This window comes from Lissotriton helveticus, chromosome 6 (genome assembly GCF_964261635.1).
Source record: "Lissotriton helveticus chromosome 6, aLisHel1.1, whole genome shotgun sequence".
NCBI classification, from domain to species: domain Eukaryota; kingdom Metazoa; phylum Chordata; class Amphibia; order Caudata; family Salamandridae; genus Lissotriton; species Lissotriton helveticus.
In genome coordinates this window covers 468,243,235-468,263,602 of record NC_136067.1, presented here as the reverse complement: position 1 = coordinate 468,263,602, position 20,368 = coordinate 468,243,235, and the positions used below count along the sequence as shown (strand labels likewise).

The 20,368-nt window shown below is 43.0% G+C and overlaps 1 protein-coding gene across 1 annotated transcript in view; it reads left to right on the top strand.

Annotated features, from left to right (window-relative positions):
* Positions 1 to 20,368, top strand: part of CSMD1 (CUB and Sushi multiple domains 1) — a 4,503,734-nt gene that overhangs the window by 4,371,499 nt on the left and 111,867 nt on the right. Inside the window, exons 62-63 of the mRNA XM_078647516.1 lie at positions 7,370 to 7,443; positions 10,136 to 10,247. Coding sequence (XP_078503642.1) covers positions 7,370 to 7,443; positions 10,136 to 10,247 — 186 coding nt within the window. The remainder of the gene's footprint in view (positions 1 to 7,369; positions 7,444 to 10,135; positions 10,248 to 20,368) is intronic.

Genomic DNA, 20,368 nt, shown 5'->3' with positions numbered 1-20,368 from the left:
GCCTGCACTGACCACACACCTCTCTTAGGTGGCAATCCTATGCCCCATTTAGGTTATTAGGGTTTTTTTTTACTCTTTGGAGTGAGTAAGTAAATAAGTAATTTATTATGCATGATTAATTAAAACCGTCGCATTCAGAACATTACAGGTTTATATCTAGAAAAGTTACATTAGATAAACAACTAAAGTAAGTATAAGATTAAAAACAACCTTGCATTGGTATTAATATACATAAAATTGTTCCGATTGTAGTAGCACTGCTGACACAGGATCGCAGGCCTTTCTGAGGTCATTATATGTACTGCATAATGTTAAAACCAGTGGAGTGGACCAATTCAGAGTCTGTTATAATCTTAGTAGGTCACTTCTGTTGGCAGCAAGTGATTTTCAGTCTCTGAGCTATCAGGTCAAATAATTTTGAACGGTGACAGTTTAGCCGCAATAAAGAGGGATTAAAACACAGCATCACTGCCTGTTTGCAGGACTTTACTCCATGCTGCTTAAATAGTGGTTTTAACAGACTTTTCCTTATGTCGTCTAGCTTCTTGCATATGCATATAATATGAATCAAGGTCTCAGGGTCTTTCACACAAAAAACGGCACAAGTAATCGGTCCCTCTTCTTTCCCACGGTGGCATGAACGGGTTGATCGGGCCGACTCCCAGCCGTAGGTTTAAAAACATTTCTTTGGTCTCGAGCTTGGTTCTGTCCTTGAGGTAGGGCTGAGGTTTTTGAACATCGTAGTTGTTAAGTACAACCCAGCCGTGAGCTCTCTTGGAAACCAAGTTCTTGTCCTCTATGGTTGATATGAGCCTGGTCGATTTTCTTACTATTTTTTTAAAAACCAATTGGCCCATTGGAATGTTCCAGACATCTGCCAGGCCAAGGGCCTGCAGAGAGTTCTGTAGGTAGACGTTAACTGGTGATTTTCCAGCGCAGGTCAGCTCTAGACAAAGTTGTTTATTCAAGGTCCCTCTCTCACCTGCTCTGATTTTGTGCCAACTCTTTAAGCTCCCTGCATTTCTATTTCCTGTTTCTGGATTTCAAATTAGGAGGTGTAGGAGGTTGCAATTATACAGTCGAGGGAAGCAGCATCTCTTCATGTCATGGATTCGCTCCCGTAGGTGGTTATAGGTTGTAATTGTGCATGTAGGACCTTTAAGAGGGGGTCAAGTGTTAAGTCCGGCAGCAATTTCTTCAGGGGCCTCAATGCCATGCAGGTCATTACTCCCTTCCTTCGTAGAGATTCAAGTTGTGGTTTGAAGGAATTGTTTTTATCTAGGAGTATGCCCAAATATTTGTAGGTACTTACTTGGTCCATGTGTTTACCTTCCATGTACCAACTGGGATGTGTCTTCTTGCGGTGGTTTACGCTCATAACTTTTGATTTTTTTAAATTTATTTTTAATGCGTTCCGATGTGAGAAGTTGTGGGTAGCATGTAAAAGGTGCTGAAGTCCTATCGGAGTTCTGCTGATCAGCACTAGGTCATCAGCGTAAAGTAAATTTGACAGTACCATGGCGCCTAGCTTTGGGAAGTGTGAGGAGCAAGCATCCAGTTCTGCTGGCAGGTCCGTCAGGAAGAGGCTGAAGAGCAAAGGGGCCAAGACGCATCCTTGCTTTAAGCCCTTTCTTGTACTTATTTTTCATGAGAGGTGCCTTCCTGCGCCTAATTTAATTCTGACCCATGTGTCGGTATGCAGCTGAATGAGTTGATCTAGGAGGGTTAAAGGAATCCCCCATTCTTTCAGCTTTAACCAAAGTTTGGAGCAGTCCACGCGGTCGAAGGCCGCGGTGTAGTCAATGAAGCAAAGGTACAGGGGATGTTTCTGTAAGAAACCCCTCATCAAGACCAATATTAGTGATGTCTGCTGAGCCCGTGAGGGTAGTGACAACTTACAGTGTTGGGGAGTTGTGCCTTGATTGGCTTAGAACTTCAACACTATCTTAAGTGAAACAACACTTGTCCTTTTTGTCTGATGACTTGGATCTCATGGACTTTCTATTGAGTTCCCTGAAGCTGTGTCAAAAGGGCTTTTTTATGCCATATACAGAGAAATATAGAAGGTCTCTCAGCAGCATGCTGCTGAAAAATTGCGCAAATTGATTTAGAGCAGGCACTTGCAGTGGTTGACAAATGTATGACCACCTTAGCATATAGGATATACTCTTTGGCAAACATAGTATCCTCAGTAATAGACATTGTTCAACAAGACATTTCAGTGGTACAACATGGGCAGTCACAGCTTAGGTATATTATACTATTGAGCTGGACATTACAAGCACTGCTACAGTGACACATCAACGTCACATGCCTCTTTTCCCCATACCATCTTACAGAACAACAGATACTTATGGCACACAAGGATGCTAAATACACTATGATAAACATAGAGAAGCTACCTTTCACCGTTGCTGAAATTACATCCCCTGATTGGATAATCCATGGGTATATCAACCAGCCAATTTCAAAATTTCATTATCATTACTGTCTATAACATCACCAAGTGGGCAGATATTAAGCGGTAGTAGAAGGGTTTGTAAATGATTTGGTGTCTATCAAAATAAGGGAACTGAAGGGTTTCTCAGTGATTCCGATTGTGAGAGTGCTTTAAGTGGGTCCTAAGTTTGCAAGGACATTTTGTTGCACAGGGATTTTATTGCTTCTGTGGCAAACCTATCCTGCTACTTGAAAGGTTCCCCGGTCACTGCAATATGTCTGACTTTAGATTGCTCTCTAAAGGGTGTTTCTTGATGTTGAACGGTCAAGGTTGCTGCGGAATGAAGCAGGCGGTTGCCTATCCAGTAACGGTTTCTTCTGTGGTTACTTGTTGTACACAAGTATTATTTCCATCTGCCTGTACAGTTGGGGGGGGATTATTTGGCCTGTGATTAATCTTGTCACTGTGCATTGTGATGCTCTTAGCAAACTTAAAGCCTTACTGTTTCAAAAAGATGTGGCCTTAAATTCTGGTAAGGAGATATCTGTTCTACATGTAGCTAGCTCCCCTTCAATGATACAGGTGCTACTCCGCACTAACTTCCCATGACATTTTGGAGAGCTGGTGCATTCATTTTAACACGTTTAGTACAAAGGTAATAGCGTGTTGTTTCAAATGTATAGGCTCTGCATTGGTTAGCATCTTCCAGACAGTTTTTGGAGTCATTCCGTCTTTCATTCCCTCCGTCCTATGGAGTATCTTTAGAGGCCTTCCTCTTGTCCTGTTCCTGATTGCTGGGACAGTCATTTAAAATTTTTTGCTCCTTAATGGATGTCCCATTTTGAGATCAAATGGAGCTAGCACTACCTCATGTTCTACTATTCCATGAGCGTTGGCACATCCTTGCTTCGAGAAGTGAATGAGCATTGGTACTTATCATTTCAGCCTGTTCAGCTTCACGGTGTGCACCTTGTGTTTCGCTGTCTGTGGTGCACTTTTGAGTGCCTTGGATTTTTACTTGGGGTTCGCAATTGGTTGAGCTCTTGGACGTAGGCGTACTGGTGGACCCGTTAAATGACTATATGTATAAATATCTACTCTTAGACCTGGCATCCTTGGCGTGGTTTCCCCTGACTTTTTGCCTCTACCGCCTGTATTTTTAATGCTGTGCTGGATTTAGGTTTTGCAGGCTTAGAGGCTTTGGGCACTGCTGATCACTGTCAAAGTGAAAGTGCTCCCTGTGTAAATTGTAATTATGATTGGTTCTCCCTGATTGGCATATTTGATTTACTGGTAGGTCCCTAGTAAAGTGCACTAAGTGTGCCAGGGCTGGTAAATCAAATGCTACTAGTGGGCCTGCAGCACTGATTGTGCCACCCACATGAGTAGCCCTGAAAAGATGTCTCAGGCATGCCACTGCAGTGCCTGTGAATAGTTTGTTAACTGTGATGTCGACCTGGCAAGTGCACCCATTTGCCAGGCCCTAACTGTCCATTTTCTAACATGTTAGTGACCCCTAAGGGAGGCCCAAGGTGCCCCCGTGGGCAGGGTGCAGTGGATGAGAAAGGTAAGACATGCCGTGGTGTGTGTGTGGCATGTCCTGATAGTGAACTACTGCCAATTCTGTTTTTCACTATTGCAAGATGTTATAATCACAACTACCCCTGGGAACAAGGTAGGGACATAAAGTTTAGTATTCCTGGGCTCAGAATGGTAAAATGCATCTTTTAGTGGGAGTGGTTTTCACATTCTGTGTTTGAAATACCACTTTTAGAAAGTAGGTATTTTCTTGTTCATCTATCCAGTGTGCCCATGCTAGGATGTGTAGTGACTGTGTGGCTTTGGGTTGACAGGGGCTGGGGATGTCCAGTCTCTCCAGAGAGTCAGGATGAGTCAAGGGCTGGGCTGAATAGACCTGGGCTGCATTTAGAGTAGGGGGAGGAGATTTCCTTTCACATGAATGGGCCTGGTCTGCCCTCCAGAATGCTGTCTCCACCTCCTGTCAGGAAGTTGCACCAGAGTGGACAGAAATAGTTTTGACTCTGCACAAGCCTTCTCTGCCACCAGAGAACAAAGGATTCTGTAATATAAATGTTGGGGACCAGACCATTCCTGAAATTCAAGAGGATCCTTTGCCAAGGAGAAGAACTGGAGAGACTGAGATGAAGTACTACCCCTTTGCTGTGTGCTGTGTGGGGTTGGCATGCAGTTGCTGTTTCTGCCAAAGAAAGGAGAGGGACTTTGCCGTGTGATGTGTCCCCTGCTTGAAGGAGATCTCCAAAGGCCTGTGTGTGCCGGCCTCCTGTTCCGAAGTCTCAGGGACACAAAGACTTCACCCCCAGCTTCCCTGAACTCTGCTGCTGTGACCTGCCAAGAAGTGCCTGTGCCAGTTCTGGACCTATGGAGTTGTTGCTGTTTGGGAGCTGGAAGAAGGACGAAATGTGCAGAACTGCAAAAATCGATGCATCGCTCTTCTTGCTGCTGTTTTTCCAATGCATCTCCATGGCGCAAGAAGAATTTCCACACATCAATGTGCCGCTACGAAAACCGACGCAGTGCCTGTCACTGCTTCGATGCAGCCCGGGTTTACACGCATTGCTCCTGTCCGGCGTGTTTTCCTGATGCATCACCTATGGACCAGAACCGTAATGAAGAATCGACGCATCAGTCACCACACAGAATGGATTTGACACAACCCTTCCTCTACATTTAGCTGGACTGTTGCATCGCCTCCCGAAGTTCTCAGGGGTTGGCACATCTCTTTGTTTCCGCCTCTGCAGCTGTTTGGTCTTGTGAATTTTGGTGCAACTACAGGTACTTTGTGTAAAAGTCACGCATCCATAGTTTTCTATGGTATAGGTACAAGTTCTTGAACCCTTTTGAAAGTCATATTTATAACTGTGCATGTTGGAACTTTGTCGTTTTTGTCTTGTTAAGTTTAGATAAAGATATTTTCATTTTCTAAACTGTTGTGGTGTCCATTTGTGTTGTTTTCACTGTGTTACTGTGAGTGGTATTAGATATGTTACCACGGTTCCTGGGGGATCAGGATTGCCATGTTCAGTGTTTGCCCAAAGCATTGCTACCCAACTTGGTCTAGGGAGGGATACAGTTTCACTGTAAGCTAGCTTCTCTACAGGATGACATATCCTGAAGTGGTACACATAATCATTCTGGTACCATAGGGTGGGAACTACACAACAATTTTAGAGAGCTGCCGAGCAACCCAGACCCTTGGGTGACCACAAGAAGACAAAGAAGGACTGCCCTGCTGGAATCCGGGCTTGCACCAAGAGAATTGCACACTGAATGACTGCACTTGCTGCGTTCTTTGGAACTAGAGCCCTAAGACTTTGCCTTGTTTGTAAGAGTGGACTCCCTGAAAGCAACAGGTTAAAATAGCACCACCTGCATCATCTCTAGCAGGAAGAAACCAGCTGACCACCTTCAACTGGACTTTAAAGGATTCAGCCTGAGATTCATGTATGACCCTCTGAAGTTTCAGAGTTTTTTGCCATCAACAAGACTTCCAAGAATTGACCGAGGAATCGCGCAGAGCCAAGCCACTCTCCTCGAACCCAAATTTGGCTTGAAGAGGAGTCTTGCTCGAACATCAAGGGAAAAATCTCCCCAAAAAATGACTACGTCAGAAGGGAAAAACTTGACCACGCCCTACCGCTAAGTGTATCTAACCCAACTCTATCGCAGTCAGCCTGAAACTTTGACTTTGTCCAGTTAAGCATGACCAGATGTCCCAAAGTGGCATCTGTTATGTCTGTGGCACTATACATATAAATGAAGGAATAACATCCGTTATCTTCAAACTTCCACTTCTCTTATGTTTACTGACATGCATATTATGGGAGCTAGGAAGTGTTGGGTATTGGTGATTGACCACTGTGTGGAGAATATATCCAGTTCTTGTAGTGCCTTCCCAGCCGTGGTCGGTATTGGGTGTACCTGCAGGGCGGTGATGTGGGTAGAGGGAGGGGCAGGGTGGGGGGTAGTAATCTATGGATTACAGAGCCTTAAAGGTAAGTAAACATTTAAATAAATAAAATGAATTGTGTTGCTCGCACTGCATCGCATTTGGGGATGCAGTGCACACAACGAAAATCACTTTATTTATTTAAATATTTACTTACCTGTAAATACTCCGTAATCCATAGATTACTACCCCTCACCCTGCCCTTCCCCCTCCCCACGTCACCGCCCTGCAGGTACACCCATTACCGACCGCGGCTGTGCCTTCCCTATTTCTCAGGGCATTTAACTCTTAAAATGTTTACTTTTTATCAAATTCACAATATCAGTTGTTATGTTGGCCCTGATTTTGACGAGACATCCGCAAATATTTGTGGATCAGATATTATTATTTTAATAAATTGCACTTACAGTTTCATATACGAAAAAATATGGAACCCATACCCTTTAAAATGTTCAGCCTGGAAGAGCTTGCCATGAAAGTGTTAAAATATGGCTTTGTGTTAAAACTGTCAGAAAAGTAGGAAGTGGAATACCTGATTTACTATTTTTGTGAGACTTGCCACTAGGTAAAGTTCATTCTGTAGGCTTGATTCAGGTTCATTGGCACACATATATTGGCATGTAGTAGAGAATACATATCGAATGGCATGTTCAATTACAGTCTTTCATATCTTTTCCTTGTCCTCAAAATATGAAGAGTTTACAGTCTGACCTTTCAAGAGGTGATTGCGAGAAGTTTAAGGGGAATGCAAACAATTAAACAACGTTTATTATATTTTTGGCATGTGTATTCTACTCTTTATATATTTCTGGTATATTGCAGAAGTTCCTTTGCGCATCAAATCTGAAAGAATATATTTCATAGAGCAGACAACCTTAAAAAGCTGACTGACTTACTGTTTCCATGGTAACAACATCTTATGTTTACATTTCAAACTTCAGGTCCAGCTCATAATGCGTGCACGGATCCCGGTACGCCACTTTATGGAATACAGAACAGTTCCAGAGCCTATGAGGTAGACACTTAGCATTTTAATTACGTTTCTTAATTCACTACGACTGAGGAAATTTTTTCATATTTTTTAATTCATAAATGATTTGAAATGCATGTTGTTTATTATTTTCTTAATGATTTCCCTAATTATGAAGACAGCATATCGGTCGGTCTTGTATATACTGAGAAGTACTGCATGTTTCCCAGCCGTTGTAAATATATTCTGTTACATTGCTGCACGGTTCAGCTATTTTTAAAAGTACTTTAAAACGGCGTGTGTATATGCATAGTATTATTTAAACAATCATATGCACCCACACACGTATTTCACCTTCTCTCACTAATGCTATTTTGTTATGCCTTGCGACTCTTTCATTGACAGTGCTTTATAAATAACTAATAGGAGCAAATCAATAAAACGTTTTTCCGGTATGGGCCAGAATTGCACCTGGAAAAAAACAAAATAAGTGTACTTTATACTTCCTTTACACAGCAAGAAAATCATTTGCATGAATTCCTGTAAATGAGCCAGCAGGCTTTACAATGAACCATAAACGTTTATCAGTGGGGTGATTCCATATCGACACTTGTAGAGGAGGAAATAAGCACTGACACAGCTAGTAGGTCTGGCTGATAACTGAAAGTGCAAGCCTTAATTTTTTGCCCTGCCAATGCTTTTTTATTAAAAAAGCATCGACATTGTGATGTGTTCCTCTATGATTTGTGCTATGCTGTATTGATGTCGGGCTGCTCTTATGTTGTACTCCAAACTCAGGAAATCTCGAAGGTCTGCAGACACTCAATACACAATATCACAATCAAGGACCTGCATTCATTGTACAGTTATAAACAACAGGATGGCAAAACCACAATACAATACAATACAATTGTACATAAATATACATTAACAAAATGCTTAACCCATTTGCTGTGGAGGTTTCATCAGTGTTAACCGTGTAAGTTAGTGTGCGTTTTTTGTACAAATTACGTCAAAATGTGTCTGATTTGCACAGATCTCCCTTCTTCCACCTTTCAGAAGAGGTGGTATGGAAAGAAAATACTTTTTTACTGCAGTGTTTCTAGTTTTTAAGTGGTGATCAATATTTCCTATTGTGGTTTCTATCTCCTTGCAGTCTTTGGGTAAGAGGGATACATGCATGGGCAAATCCAGAAAGTTGCACATTTTTGAAAACTAGAAAAAAATCACTAACTCAATAAGGTTAATGCGTATGGATTGCTCAAGTTCTTTCCAAAGAAGCTTATTGTAAAATTTAAAAAATAGTAAACTCAAGTAAGAACAAACAAAAACAAGTCACATTGTTTTTATCTGTAAGTTTTTGCACTATGGCAGGCATACAAAAGTAAAATACCTTTATATTTGCAAACTCTTCCAATCGGATAGATATATGGGAGCAGATTACGATTTCATTCGGAGTTGCTTCCAATTGACACCATCTACGACTCGGGACCTGATTATGATGCTACCGAAACTGTTCAGTGGCATACTCACTTTTGTCTATAGGAGCTTGTGTCACGGCAGTAATCCAGCTGTAATACAGGCTCCTATAGAGAAATGGGTGTGTATGTAAATCCCTGCACCTTGTGGCAGACTCCCCATGGTGCCTGCCATACAGTGCAGGGTTTTAGAGGGAGGGCCCTAGGTACCCAGTCGGCCACCAACTGTAGACTGCTGCGACAAGGCAGCCCTGCTAGTGACCTCCAAAGTCGGTTTCGGACAACCTTTCTGTGTCGAAAAGGCCGGCATGAAAAGGCTGTGAGAAACCAACATCATAATCACAACTGCGGAACGTTGTCCAGAGGGGATTACAGTGCGGTTCATACTGGCAGCGAGACTCCAAGAGCTGGTATTATCACCCAGTATCCAGGCACTGAGGTATGAGGGGCCTTAGTTGAAAAGCCAGGTTTTGAGTCCCTCTCTGACGTCAGTGAGGGGAGGTTCGGGAGTGGGGGTCGTGCCAGGTCTTGGCAGCGAGGTAAAAGAAGGAACGATCTTTTGAGGTGGGGGATGATGTTGGTTCATTTGATGAAGTCAAAGGCGAGTCTGGTTGAAGCATTCTGTATGGTTTGTAGTAGTTTGAGGAGATAGGTGTTGGTTCCGGCATAGAGTGATTTCCATAGTCCAGTAACCAATACTGTGACCATTTGAAGTCAATGTAATGTCAATGTGATCTTTAAAAATGTCCCACTTTTGGCCTGTTCTTGTCATGGTCAGTAGACTCCTCCACATAGTTGAGGGGGGGCGGCTGCTATTTGGATCTTTAAGTGCTGCATAGTGCTGTGCAAGCAGCCGCTTGAACGTATGGTACATCGGGGCCTCTGTGACTTTTTCTTCACACAGGCCCACCTCAGGGAAAATCCATGTTTGGCTCCTCAACCATAATCTACACTTCAAAATGAAGCCTAATGCTGTTTTCTGACATTGTTAAGTTCAAAATTTCTATAAATCCATATGCAGGGCATTTCATATTTGCAAATGCATTTTTGCTCAGTTAAAATGCACTCATTTGGAAAATACATTTTTGTATGGGACGATGTGCATTGCAAATATGCATGTCTCTTTATACATGTAACCCAATGCTATACTTTGTTTTAAATTATTCTTTTTTTCTAAATAAATTATGTTCATTATAATGTAATTGGTCATTGTATTAAACACACAATCACGTATTTTCACCTCATCCATGCATTTGCAGGTTGGAAGCACAGTCTATTTCAAATGTAAAAAGGGATATCACATCCAGGGCTCTACAACTCGATATTGCTTAGCTAATTTAACTTGGACTGGATTGCAACCGGAATGCATTCGTAAGTATTGTTCTGCTTTGTATTGCATGCTCATTTCATTTTACATGGTTTTCACAACAGGACTATTGCGCACAAATATCACTGACATTGTCCCATAAACATAATTTTATATAATCCGATGAGATGTGAATCATTTAACGTAAACAGTGATTTGATATCATCTTTAGCAAACATATGAGTCTTTAAAATTGATATTGTTGGTTACAAGTGAACAATGATGAGCTTCAGTTAATAGTTACTCTTCAAGTATAATTAAATGTGATCCCTTGAAATGCGACTCTTTTCAGATTCATACAAACAATAGAGAACTCATGAATCTATAAAAATAATATAATTAGATACAAGTGAAGAATTTTGTGCTGTTAAAACGTGAAATATATTTACGAGGATAACTATTCTATCTTATGAGCTGTCTTTTAAAACGTGAAATATATTTACGAGGATAACTATTCTATCTTATGAGCTGTCTTTTAAAACGTGAAATATAATCACGAGGATAAATATTCTATCTTTTGAGCTGTCTTTTAAAACGTAAAATATATTTACGAGGATAAATATTCTATGTTATGAGCAGTCTTTCTAGGAATGCTATGCAGCAATTGATCCTGTTGTGGGTGTCCAGTTTATCAAACATATGTATTAAGCTAGTGTCGAGGACTGAATAATATGCTTTCTGGCTGAATGTGTAAAGTCACCTTCTTTGAAAATGTCAGCCGCTAATTTATGACTTTGCTACTAATACATCTTTTGATTGCTCATAACAATGTGATAATATAGGCCGTAGCTCCATTCATACATGTTTCTTTTATTCTAAATAACTGTACCCAGCAGACAGAGCCAACAAATAGCCAGTAGTTGCTCCTCCACTGAGGTTGCCCCATTGCTTCAGCTGCAAGCTGAATACAAAAAAATAAAATGAAAATAACTTACTTATTATCATTTTGTTTTTTGTATTCAGCCTGCAGCTGAAGACAGGCGACCAGGGCTGGGCTCCCCGCATCACAGGGGGAGGGGTGGCAGCACCTAAAGTACGCATGTTGCTTTGGTCGGCCGTCTCGGACCAGCCAAAGCGTCATGTGCACTCTGCATGTTCTCCATGCAGGCAGGCTGTATTACAGCTTTCGTGGAGAACATGCACAGCCTGCCAGCCTCTGTCTGAGCACCAAACCACGGTGCTCAGACCAATTACAACTCTACTAAGGCAGCGTTGTAATTGGTCAGGGGATTCTGTGAGGTTGTGTGCGAGAAAAGGATGGAGAAAGAGGAGGCGGGGATTGGTGGTAAAGGGGTAACTACTTTTTAAAAATTTTCCTCTCGCCCTTGTTCCACCACTCACCTGCCCAAACAACCCGGGTCAGTAGCAACCGCTACTGCAAATATCATATTTCCAGTGGTGGCTGTTTTTTACCGACAGTAAGGGGGCAAGTAGCAGGGCCCTCGGGGAGGGAATGAAGAAAAAAACCACTTACCTGTCTCCCAGTCTCCCAATAGCCAATCACAGTGCTGCAATACAGCGTTGTGATTGGTCAAAGCACCGTGGATCGGCGCTCAGCCAGAGAATTGGAGGCTGGGCAGGTTCTCCAAGTAGGCTGTAATGCGAGATGCAAGGTGCGAAAGATGGTTTGAACGGCACGAGACACCTGGCCAAAGCCTCCTGCACACTTGGGGGCCGATTAGGATGGCGGACGGACTTGCGTCCGTCCGCCATCCCAGAGGTGGAGGGACCGTCCGCATGGACTGCCGAGGTCCCTCCATGCAAATCAGGATGTGACCGCCACCCTGGCGGTCACATCCTGGATATTTAACATTGCGGCGGGTGCTGCTTCAAGCAGCACCCGCCGCAATGTTAAAAGTGCTTGTGTAACATTTACATGCACAAAGCGGCAGGCACCGCGCGGTGCCTGCCGCTTTGTGCATGTAAATGCTGGGGGGTACCATAGGTACCCCCCATGTGAACCCCCCACCCTCCTACGCCCTGGGGGCCCGCAACGGGCCCCCAAAAGCAAAAGTACACATGCTTTTCCACGGCGGAAAACCCGCCGCGGAAAAGCATGTTTACTAATGCTTCCTAATTTGGCTGGCGGTGTCTGATAGACACTGCCAGCCAAAGGAGAGCTTTTCCGCCGCGGTTGTAATCCGACCGCGGCGGAAAAGCAGCGGACAGAATCCAAGACCCACCAGCCATCGTAATGCGGCGGTGGGTCTTTGGTGACTCCGCAGAGGATTTTCCGCCTCCTCCGGCCCGGCAGTGGCTTCCGCCGGCCCGGAGGAGGCGGAAAATCCTCTATCATAATCGGCCCCTTGGAGTGGGCAAACTATCCCTCCCCTGCCCTGCTCTGTAAACAGAGCAGCCTCACCCCTACCCAGCTGAGCAAGGGGGAAACTAAAAGTTAACAAAATAACAATGAGTTATTATCATTTGAATTGTTCCATCTTTGACCTGCTCAGTGGGACCGACACTCCTCCACCTTAGCGGAGGAACTAACACTGTATACTTCATATTTATAAATTGTTGTGAATTAGTAGCTACTAAGTATTACACAGCCTGAGACAGTATGATTGAATCTATTCCTGATATCATTGATTCATACAAATATCTGAAAAATCTTTTTTGCACATAGCCAGACATTCATTATTGGAATCTATGTTGCAGCATTGATGTCTGCTATCCTGACAGATTTTTGGAAGTCAGTGCAATTATTTGTTAATTACATTTCTCTGGGAACAGGCCATTTTCTGAGACTGCAAGATATTATTATTTAGGGCCTCATTACGATGTCGGTATGAAAGGCATCGAAAGGCTTTCAGCTTTTCCTAACCTGAGTTTTAACCCATGTTTTCAACAGTCTCTGCAACATTTCTGACTGAATGATACAATGGAACGTAACCTTTCGGACTGTCCCACTCGGTTCCGACCGGCATTCGGAGACTCCGAGTCGGTGGGAGCCAATTAATACAGCTCTATGGACCACGTTTCTGACCGACGTCTTTTGATGTCGGATTCTGGCAGCCTTTCTAATCGGTTTGTCTGACACGGAACGGCTGTTGGAAACTGACTTTGGGGGCATGTACCAGGCCCCGCTTCATCCAGGGCCCTCCAGTTGGGGCCCGTGGGGTACCTACGGGACAACTCTTTGCAACCATGCACAGTGTGGCAGACACCATGGGGCCCGCCACAGGGTACAAGGTTTTCAGCAACCACCCCTTTCTTCAATGGAAGCCTGTGTTGTCAGTCGGAACACAAGCTCCCATTGAAGTCAATGGAAGTCTAACCGAATGGTGTTCAGAACCATCGTAATCAGTCGGTTGGCAGGTTCGCTGAGTCGGTCGGAATGCTTTCCGACCAACATCTTAATGAGGCCCTTAGTTGCAATTGCACTCTACTGGTATCATGGAGATGTTCACTGTAAAAAATTATCCTTTATTTGAAGGAAACAATAACACATTAAGTATTTAGCTGATCAAGACTGCCCAATTGTTTCAAGACAATTTTCAATAATGTATTAATATTTCCAAATATAATGTACTTCACTTATTCTTTTCAGATGGGTAAACTGGGAATTCATCTATGCCATGATTGAATCATGTTGATGACAAGTTACTAAATTGTAAAACGAGCAGCTACATTAGCCTACTGTGATGTCTTATAAAACTGTAGCATACAATCCTGAGAGCAGTATAGTGTTGTCCTAAAATGCCTACTATGTGTTACAGTTACTTAGTACTAAGTTACGAGGCTGAAATTAGTATTGTTTTGTTATTATTTCCTCTGAACGTCAGGATGATAATATTAGACCATAGCACACGATACCAGTATACATTTTCTGTAATAAATGGAAAGGTTTAAAAACGGTATTTTTCTTTCAAATCGTTATGATAGGTCAGTTTACACCACTACTGAAATATGTCAATGCTTTACTGTAATATTTTCAGTTCAGTTGTGTTGAAAATGAGGGTCTCTAGTTGGCAATTGTGTTCACCTTTGTCCAAATAAGGACCCTTCTTCCCGCTCACCCCCTTGGTAGCTTGGCATGAGCAGACAGGCCTATCTCAGAGGCAGTGTGTAAAGCATTTGTGCATGCATACAGTAACACAGTGAAAACACTACAAATGTACACCACATCAGTTTAGAATAATAGACAAAACTTTATCTAAACCAACAAGACCAAAAACGACAAAAATCCAACATACAATACTGTAAAAATAGTTACTGTGCAAAATAACCTTTAAATTGCAGGAATAACGTGAAAACACAGTTCCTCCAACCCGGTAGCTCCGTTTGGGGCTATCGCGATACTACACTTGACAGAGTCTAACAATTCCAGCCAACCACGTCGGTACGGGTCAGTTAAAGTGGCAACAGACTGAGAGATAGAACCTTTCTTGTTGCGGCCAACGTGCTGATGCGAGTCGGTAGGTGCAACCGTCACGGTTGCGATGTGAGATGGAAGCATTGCAGAGTTCAGTGTCCTCACAGCTCGGTGCAGGCAGCTGCTCTTTGACAGAGTCGGTGAGACCAAGGCTTGCATTTTAGGGTGAGATGTATGCTCGATGCAGTGCTGGCAGGTCGCAATGTGGCGACATAGCTGGCAGATGTTTGAGTCGGGCAGTGACGGAGTCTGTGATTTCTGCGCAGCGTGTAGCAAGGCAGTGCAGAGTGTGGTGCTCACCTGACGTAGTGCAAGCATTGGCTTGTTGATGGAGTTGGTGAGACCAGGGTTGTGTTGCAAAGTGAGGTTTTGCCTTCAGGACACGGAGTCTGCAACAGACTCGGTGACGGAGTCGGCTGCTCTTTTCTTCTGCTGAGATTGGAACCAGTGGAACCAGAGACGGTGCCCAGAAGGATGGTGAGGTCTCTGCTGTTCCTGAGACATCTTGAACAGGGGTCAAGCTCCACTTCAATCCCTTGTAGAAAGTTTGTAAGCAGGTTAAAAACACATTTCCTCTCCTTGGCAGAAACAGCCACTGCAGGCCAACCCCTGACTGCATACAGCAAAGGGGCAGTACTTCTCCTCCAGTTTCTTCCAGCTCTTCTCCTTGGCAGAGGTTCCTCTTGATTTCCAGAAGTAGTCTAAAGTTTTGGGCCCCAATATTTATACAGCCAAATCCTTTGTTCTCTGGTGGCAGAGAAGAGATGTTTCCAGTCAAATCCAGTTCTGTCCTCTCTGGTGCAGCTTCCTGGCAAGTGGTGGTGACAGCATTGTCCTTGGCAGACCAGGCACATTCAGGTGTGAAACAATCTGTTACCCCTACTCTGAATGCAGCACAGATCTATTCAGACCAGCCCTGACTCACCCAGGAAAGGCAGGACACGCCACAAACCCCCCAAGTTGCTGTCTGAACAGAATGCACATCCCAAGGACCTGTCACTCCAAAGCCAGATTGTCAATAGACAACCCCAGCAGAAGCACACTGAATGGCTCGGCAAGAAAATACCTACTTTCTGAAAGTTGTATTTTCAAACTCAGAATGTAATAATCACCCTTACTAAAGGATGCATATTATCATGCTGAGTTCAAACATATCAAACTGTATTTTCCCATCTTGATCCCATGGACAGTTATGCTTATAAGATGTTATAAGCAAACTCCCCATTTCTATCCCATGGGGACAGATAGTGGAAAAACAAAATTGGCAGTATTTCACACATCAGGTCATGTCCTACCTTCCACATACACAGCACCCTGCCCACAGGGGTAACTTGGGACTACCTTAGGGGGGACTAACATGTAAGAGAAAGGAAGGTTAGGGCCTGGCAAGTAGGCACACTTGCCAGTTCGACAAGGCAGTGCTAGACTGCACACAGGCACCGCCATGGCAGGCCTGAGATCTTGTTGCAAGGCTGCTTGTGTGGGTGGCACAATCACTGCTGCTTTCCTACTAGCAGCATTTTGATTTAGAGGCCCTGGGCACACACAGTGCACTGTACATCAAATATGCCAATTATGGAATCACTAATCCACAACAATAATTTACAAAGGGAACACTTGCACTTTGGCACTGAACAGCAGTGGCCAAGAGCCCAAAGCATCTAGACCAGCAAAACGAACTCCAACACACAGCAAAAATAGAGAAGGCAAAGGCAAAGGCAAAAATGCAGGGGAAACCCAGGCCAATGATGCCAGGTCTAACAAATGTTGACCGCAAAATAAGAAAGAAAATCAGCTTTTTGAGCAGAAAACATTAAATGGTTCTCAATTTTTTTGTAAGAAGACAAGCTTTTTCACTGCTGATAAATCAGTCAATCATTATCTGCCTTAATGCACATTCATTGCAGAGCAACAGTTAAATAAAGGAAACCAAACGTAGCTCTGCATTCTACCATATAATTAAAAGAACAAAACTAGCTTGGGCAGTGTCTCATTTTAAACCATGTCAGCTATGTGCATGCCTCGACCCTTGCTTCATCATTGGTTATGGAACTCCTCCACAATCTCATAATGGAGTTAGGCATCCACAAATAATACATTTGTAAATCTAATTTCAACATTAAGGGTTGCATACCAGAGGTAGGACAGGGAACTCTGCCACTGCTACAACACTGATGTAGATGTGTGTAGCTACTGCACCATGGATGACACAGTTCATGCTGCAGATGCAGTTTGGTTGCGCTTACCTTTGTTCTCTTAGTGCAGTGAAAGGTAGGGCATAGGCATGTCCTGTCAGCATAGAAAGTAGCCTTCCCAATGTTTGGTGGGTAGCAGCGCTGATAGCATGCTGACTCTGCTGTGGTCTTTCACTGCTAGGCTGAAGGCAGGTGTGGCACTCTGCTCTCTTCTCATGCCAGTTTTGTGCAACCAGTGACTTGCTACACTTTGAGATTTTAAGAATCCATGTTATTGTCTTCTTCAGTCTCCTGATGGGTGTGACCAGAATATTATGTTCCCCCGAACAAGATGGCAGCCATTGAAATACATCATGTTATTTACCTAGCAAAAATGGTTGCTTTGCATTTTAAGTGGGCATTTCTAACTTTTTCCATACAAAAGCATGCATGCTCAGAAATTGATCTCTCATATTAGAGTTTAGTTTGTGCTATTTTCATCACCCTAATGACAGTACAATAAATAGGAATATAAGGAGAATTGCCTTATTGATACAGCATTTATAATGTGAGATCCAAAGAGCATTGATCAGAACAAACTTGTAAAGGAACAAACCAAGTCTTCCCAGCTGTGGTATTCCTGTCTATTACTAACAACATGTGACTTGGCCACTTCATGTTACAAAGCACACTTTACACAGAAAGCAAAGAAGTAAAATATAAACGATGTCTTAGAAATGGGGTTTCTGGTTGGCTGGGTATGCACCTAAGTCAGGCAGAGCCCACTAATCTAGTCACGGTAAGGGAATTCCACACACAAGATAACCCCTACTCCCCCCCTTGGTAGCTTGGTAAAGCAGTCAGGCTTATCCCAGAGGTAATGTGCAAATCATTTGTGCAAAACATGCACACCAGTGACACACTAGGCACACCACAAAAAAGAGACTCCACACAAGATTATATAAAAATGTCCTTTGTATTATACATAAGACACATTAGACCACAAAATACAATTGCCTAGTGACATTGCCACTAGGCAATTGTCATCACAGTACAAAGGTCAAGAGCCATATGAATCCCTCTGCCAACTAGGCAACTGTCATAAGAATAAAATGTGTGCAAATAAAAGAAATGTTCCTATATACACATGTCATAAACACACCACTTTGTAAATAAATGAGTGGTATCAATTATGCAAATCTAATATCACCTTCAGTGTACTGAAGCCAGTACACACAGTTTGCCCATAGATCACTTTGTAAATGAATGAGTGTTGTTAATCATAAGAAATAACATCATATCCAGTGATTGGAGTCAGTACACAAACTGTTACACATAGATCACCATGTAAAGATAAAAGCATTATAGTAAGACCCTGCAAAAAGGGTGCTGGGCTTGTAAACGAAAGGGAGAAATAACTGCTTATCACCTTCAGGATTGACACGGGTATCGAGGAAACCACTGGTTGTCCTGGTGCAGATGTGGGTAGGGACTGAACCCAGAGAACATCCATTTTCTGTACGGGGAGAAGGACAAATAGATTAACAGCACGCTCAGCCCCCTCGAACGCTTGGTCACCAAGCATACAGGAATAAAGGTGCAGGGTAGACTCACACTCACAATGCTCTTGTTGAGGTTTTACGGACACTTCTATGGTACAAGCTGCATGTCTTTAGAAGGTATGATCAAAGCAAATGCAGTAGATTTTAAGTTCGTAGAGATCAGTGCCTTACGCCCTCTATTGAAAGTTCTCTTTATGCTTGCTAAGAGCTGCAGTTAGACTTATCTAATGTTAGTAGGTCTGGAAATAATATACGCTACCACTGTAGCGACTCCGACATTAATAGCACCTGATAACAATGAGTCAATCACATAGGACTGCAATGCTCAGCACACTTAATACAGTACAATGTTAGTACAATTAGTCATGTGCGCGAGGCCTCAGTGATGCTAACTTAGCTGGTGGGGAGCCTCCCCATAGATTAGGACTGCTGCCGAAGACACAGGATCAAGACGGACAACAGGAGCTCTGAAAACTGGAAGATGTCCCTCAATGGCAGAGTTCAGTTTGTGGCTTGCTTCCGGCAGGAGCTCCAATCCAGATGGCAGAACGAACTGCCTCCTCCAATAGGCGGATTGCCTAGCAAGGGCGTGGTCATTGGGAGTGGTTTATGTACCCTCCAGCCGCCGACGCCGGACTGTTACTTTGCCGTGAACCTGGGCATGATGGGACATGGTCCTTTAGTCTTTTGTATTGTCGCGCAACGTTATTACCTCATAATGCCGCCTCACCCCTACGCGTGGTTGCAGTGCCTGGGGGAGGTTGCAGCATACAGCGTTATTATTACTGTCATAACGCTGCTTCGTTATGCAGGTGTTTTATGCAGTGCATTCAGTACTGTCACACCACATACAAAGGTAGGCACAATCATACAATGCAAAGCATACCACTTTCATGTGCAGTTTTATTATGGCACTGCACTGAGTCCCCTATAACCTTCCATCCATTATCAAGAAGTGGTTCACCAACACCGGGAGTGAACAACCCAATGGAGCCCCGTGGGTAGGAGGGCCTGGTTCCTTATATGGGTCATTCTACCCAGGACCTGGGTGCCTATGACAAGGGATTCCTAAAGAAATAGAGAATTATATTGAGAGACGCTGACGGAAAGAGAAAGAAAATGTTATCGACATGAAGGCAATAAAATCTGGAAAAGGTCTCAGGATGCGACTTCTAAGAAACTGCACCACTCTATGAAAAATCCATAATACAAGAATATTTTGGATTTAGGTCGGTTGGGTTTTCGATTCCATACAACCAGTGAATAACTTCTACATAAGTAATGAGGAATGGAAAGTGTATGTGGATAATCTCTGTGCTTGTTGTTGCACCACTTTCGTCAAATTACCATGTTATCATAACATCGACCTTTGGATTTCCAAAGAGGAAATAATGGTGCTAATAAAATAATCTCGCCCTATGAAAGTCACGGGTCCTGGTGGGATACCCATCAACGTGATCACAGCTGATCTTCTGCTTTGGGGTGAGCTACTTTATAAAGTATTTAAAAAGGTCTTGGAATCAGGAAATGTACCAGTCACATTGAACAAGGCTATTCTACACCTGCTGCACAAAAAAGATTTAAAGCAAAACCCAAGCAATTTTCATCTCATCGCACTGTTGGAAGTTTTATGAAAACTCTCCACAAATTGTGATGGGCCTCTGATTCTCATTTAATCCCTATGATGTAATCTTGATTTAGGCAGGGATGTTTCACTGTTGATAATAACACTGCACTAAAATATTAGGGACATTTTTTTCTCAATTTATATGCATGCTATATTTGCTATTTTTCACCGTCAACAGTCAATCAGAAAAAACTCTGGGAGAAATTGTCCAAAAATAGCATTAATCCCACCATTCTTTATTTTTTAATATCCCTGCATGATAACCCCTAGCTCTAGTTCAAGTTGACAAAAAATATAATGTCTCCCAAAAAATCAACAGCTAATGGAATTAAGCAGGGCTGAATTTTGGCGCTGCTTTGTTTCTCATTGTATATTACATACTTATCAA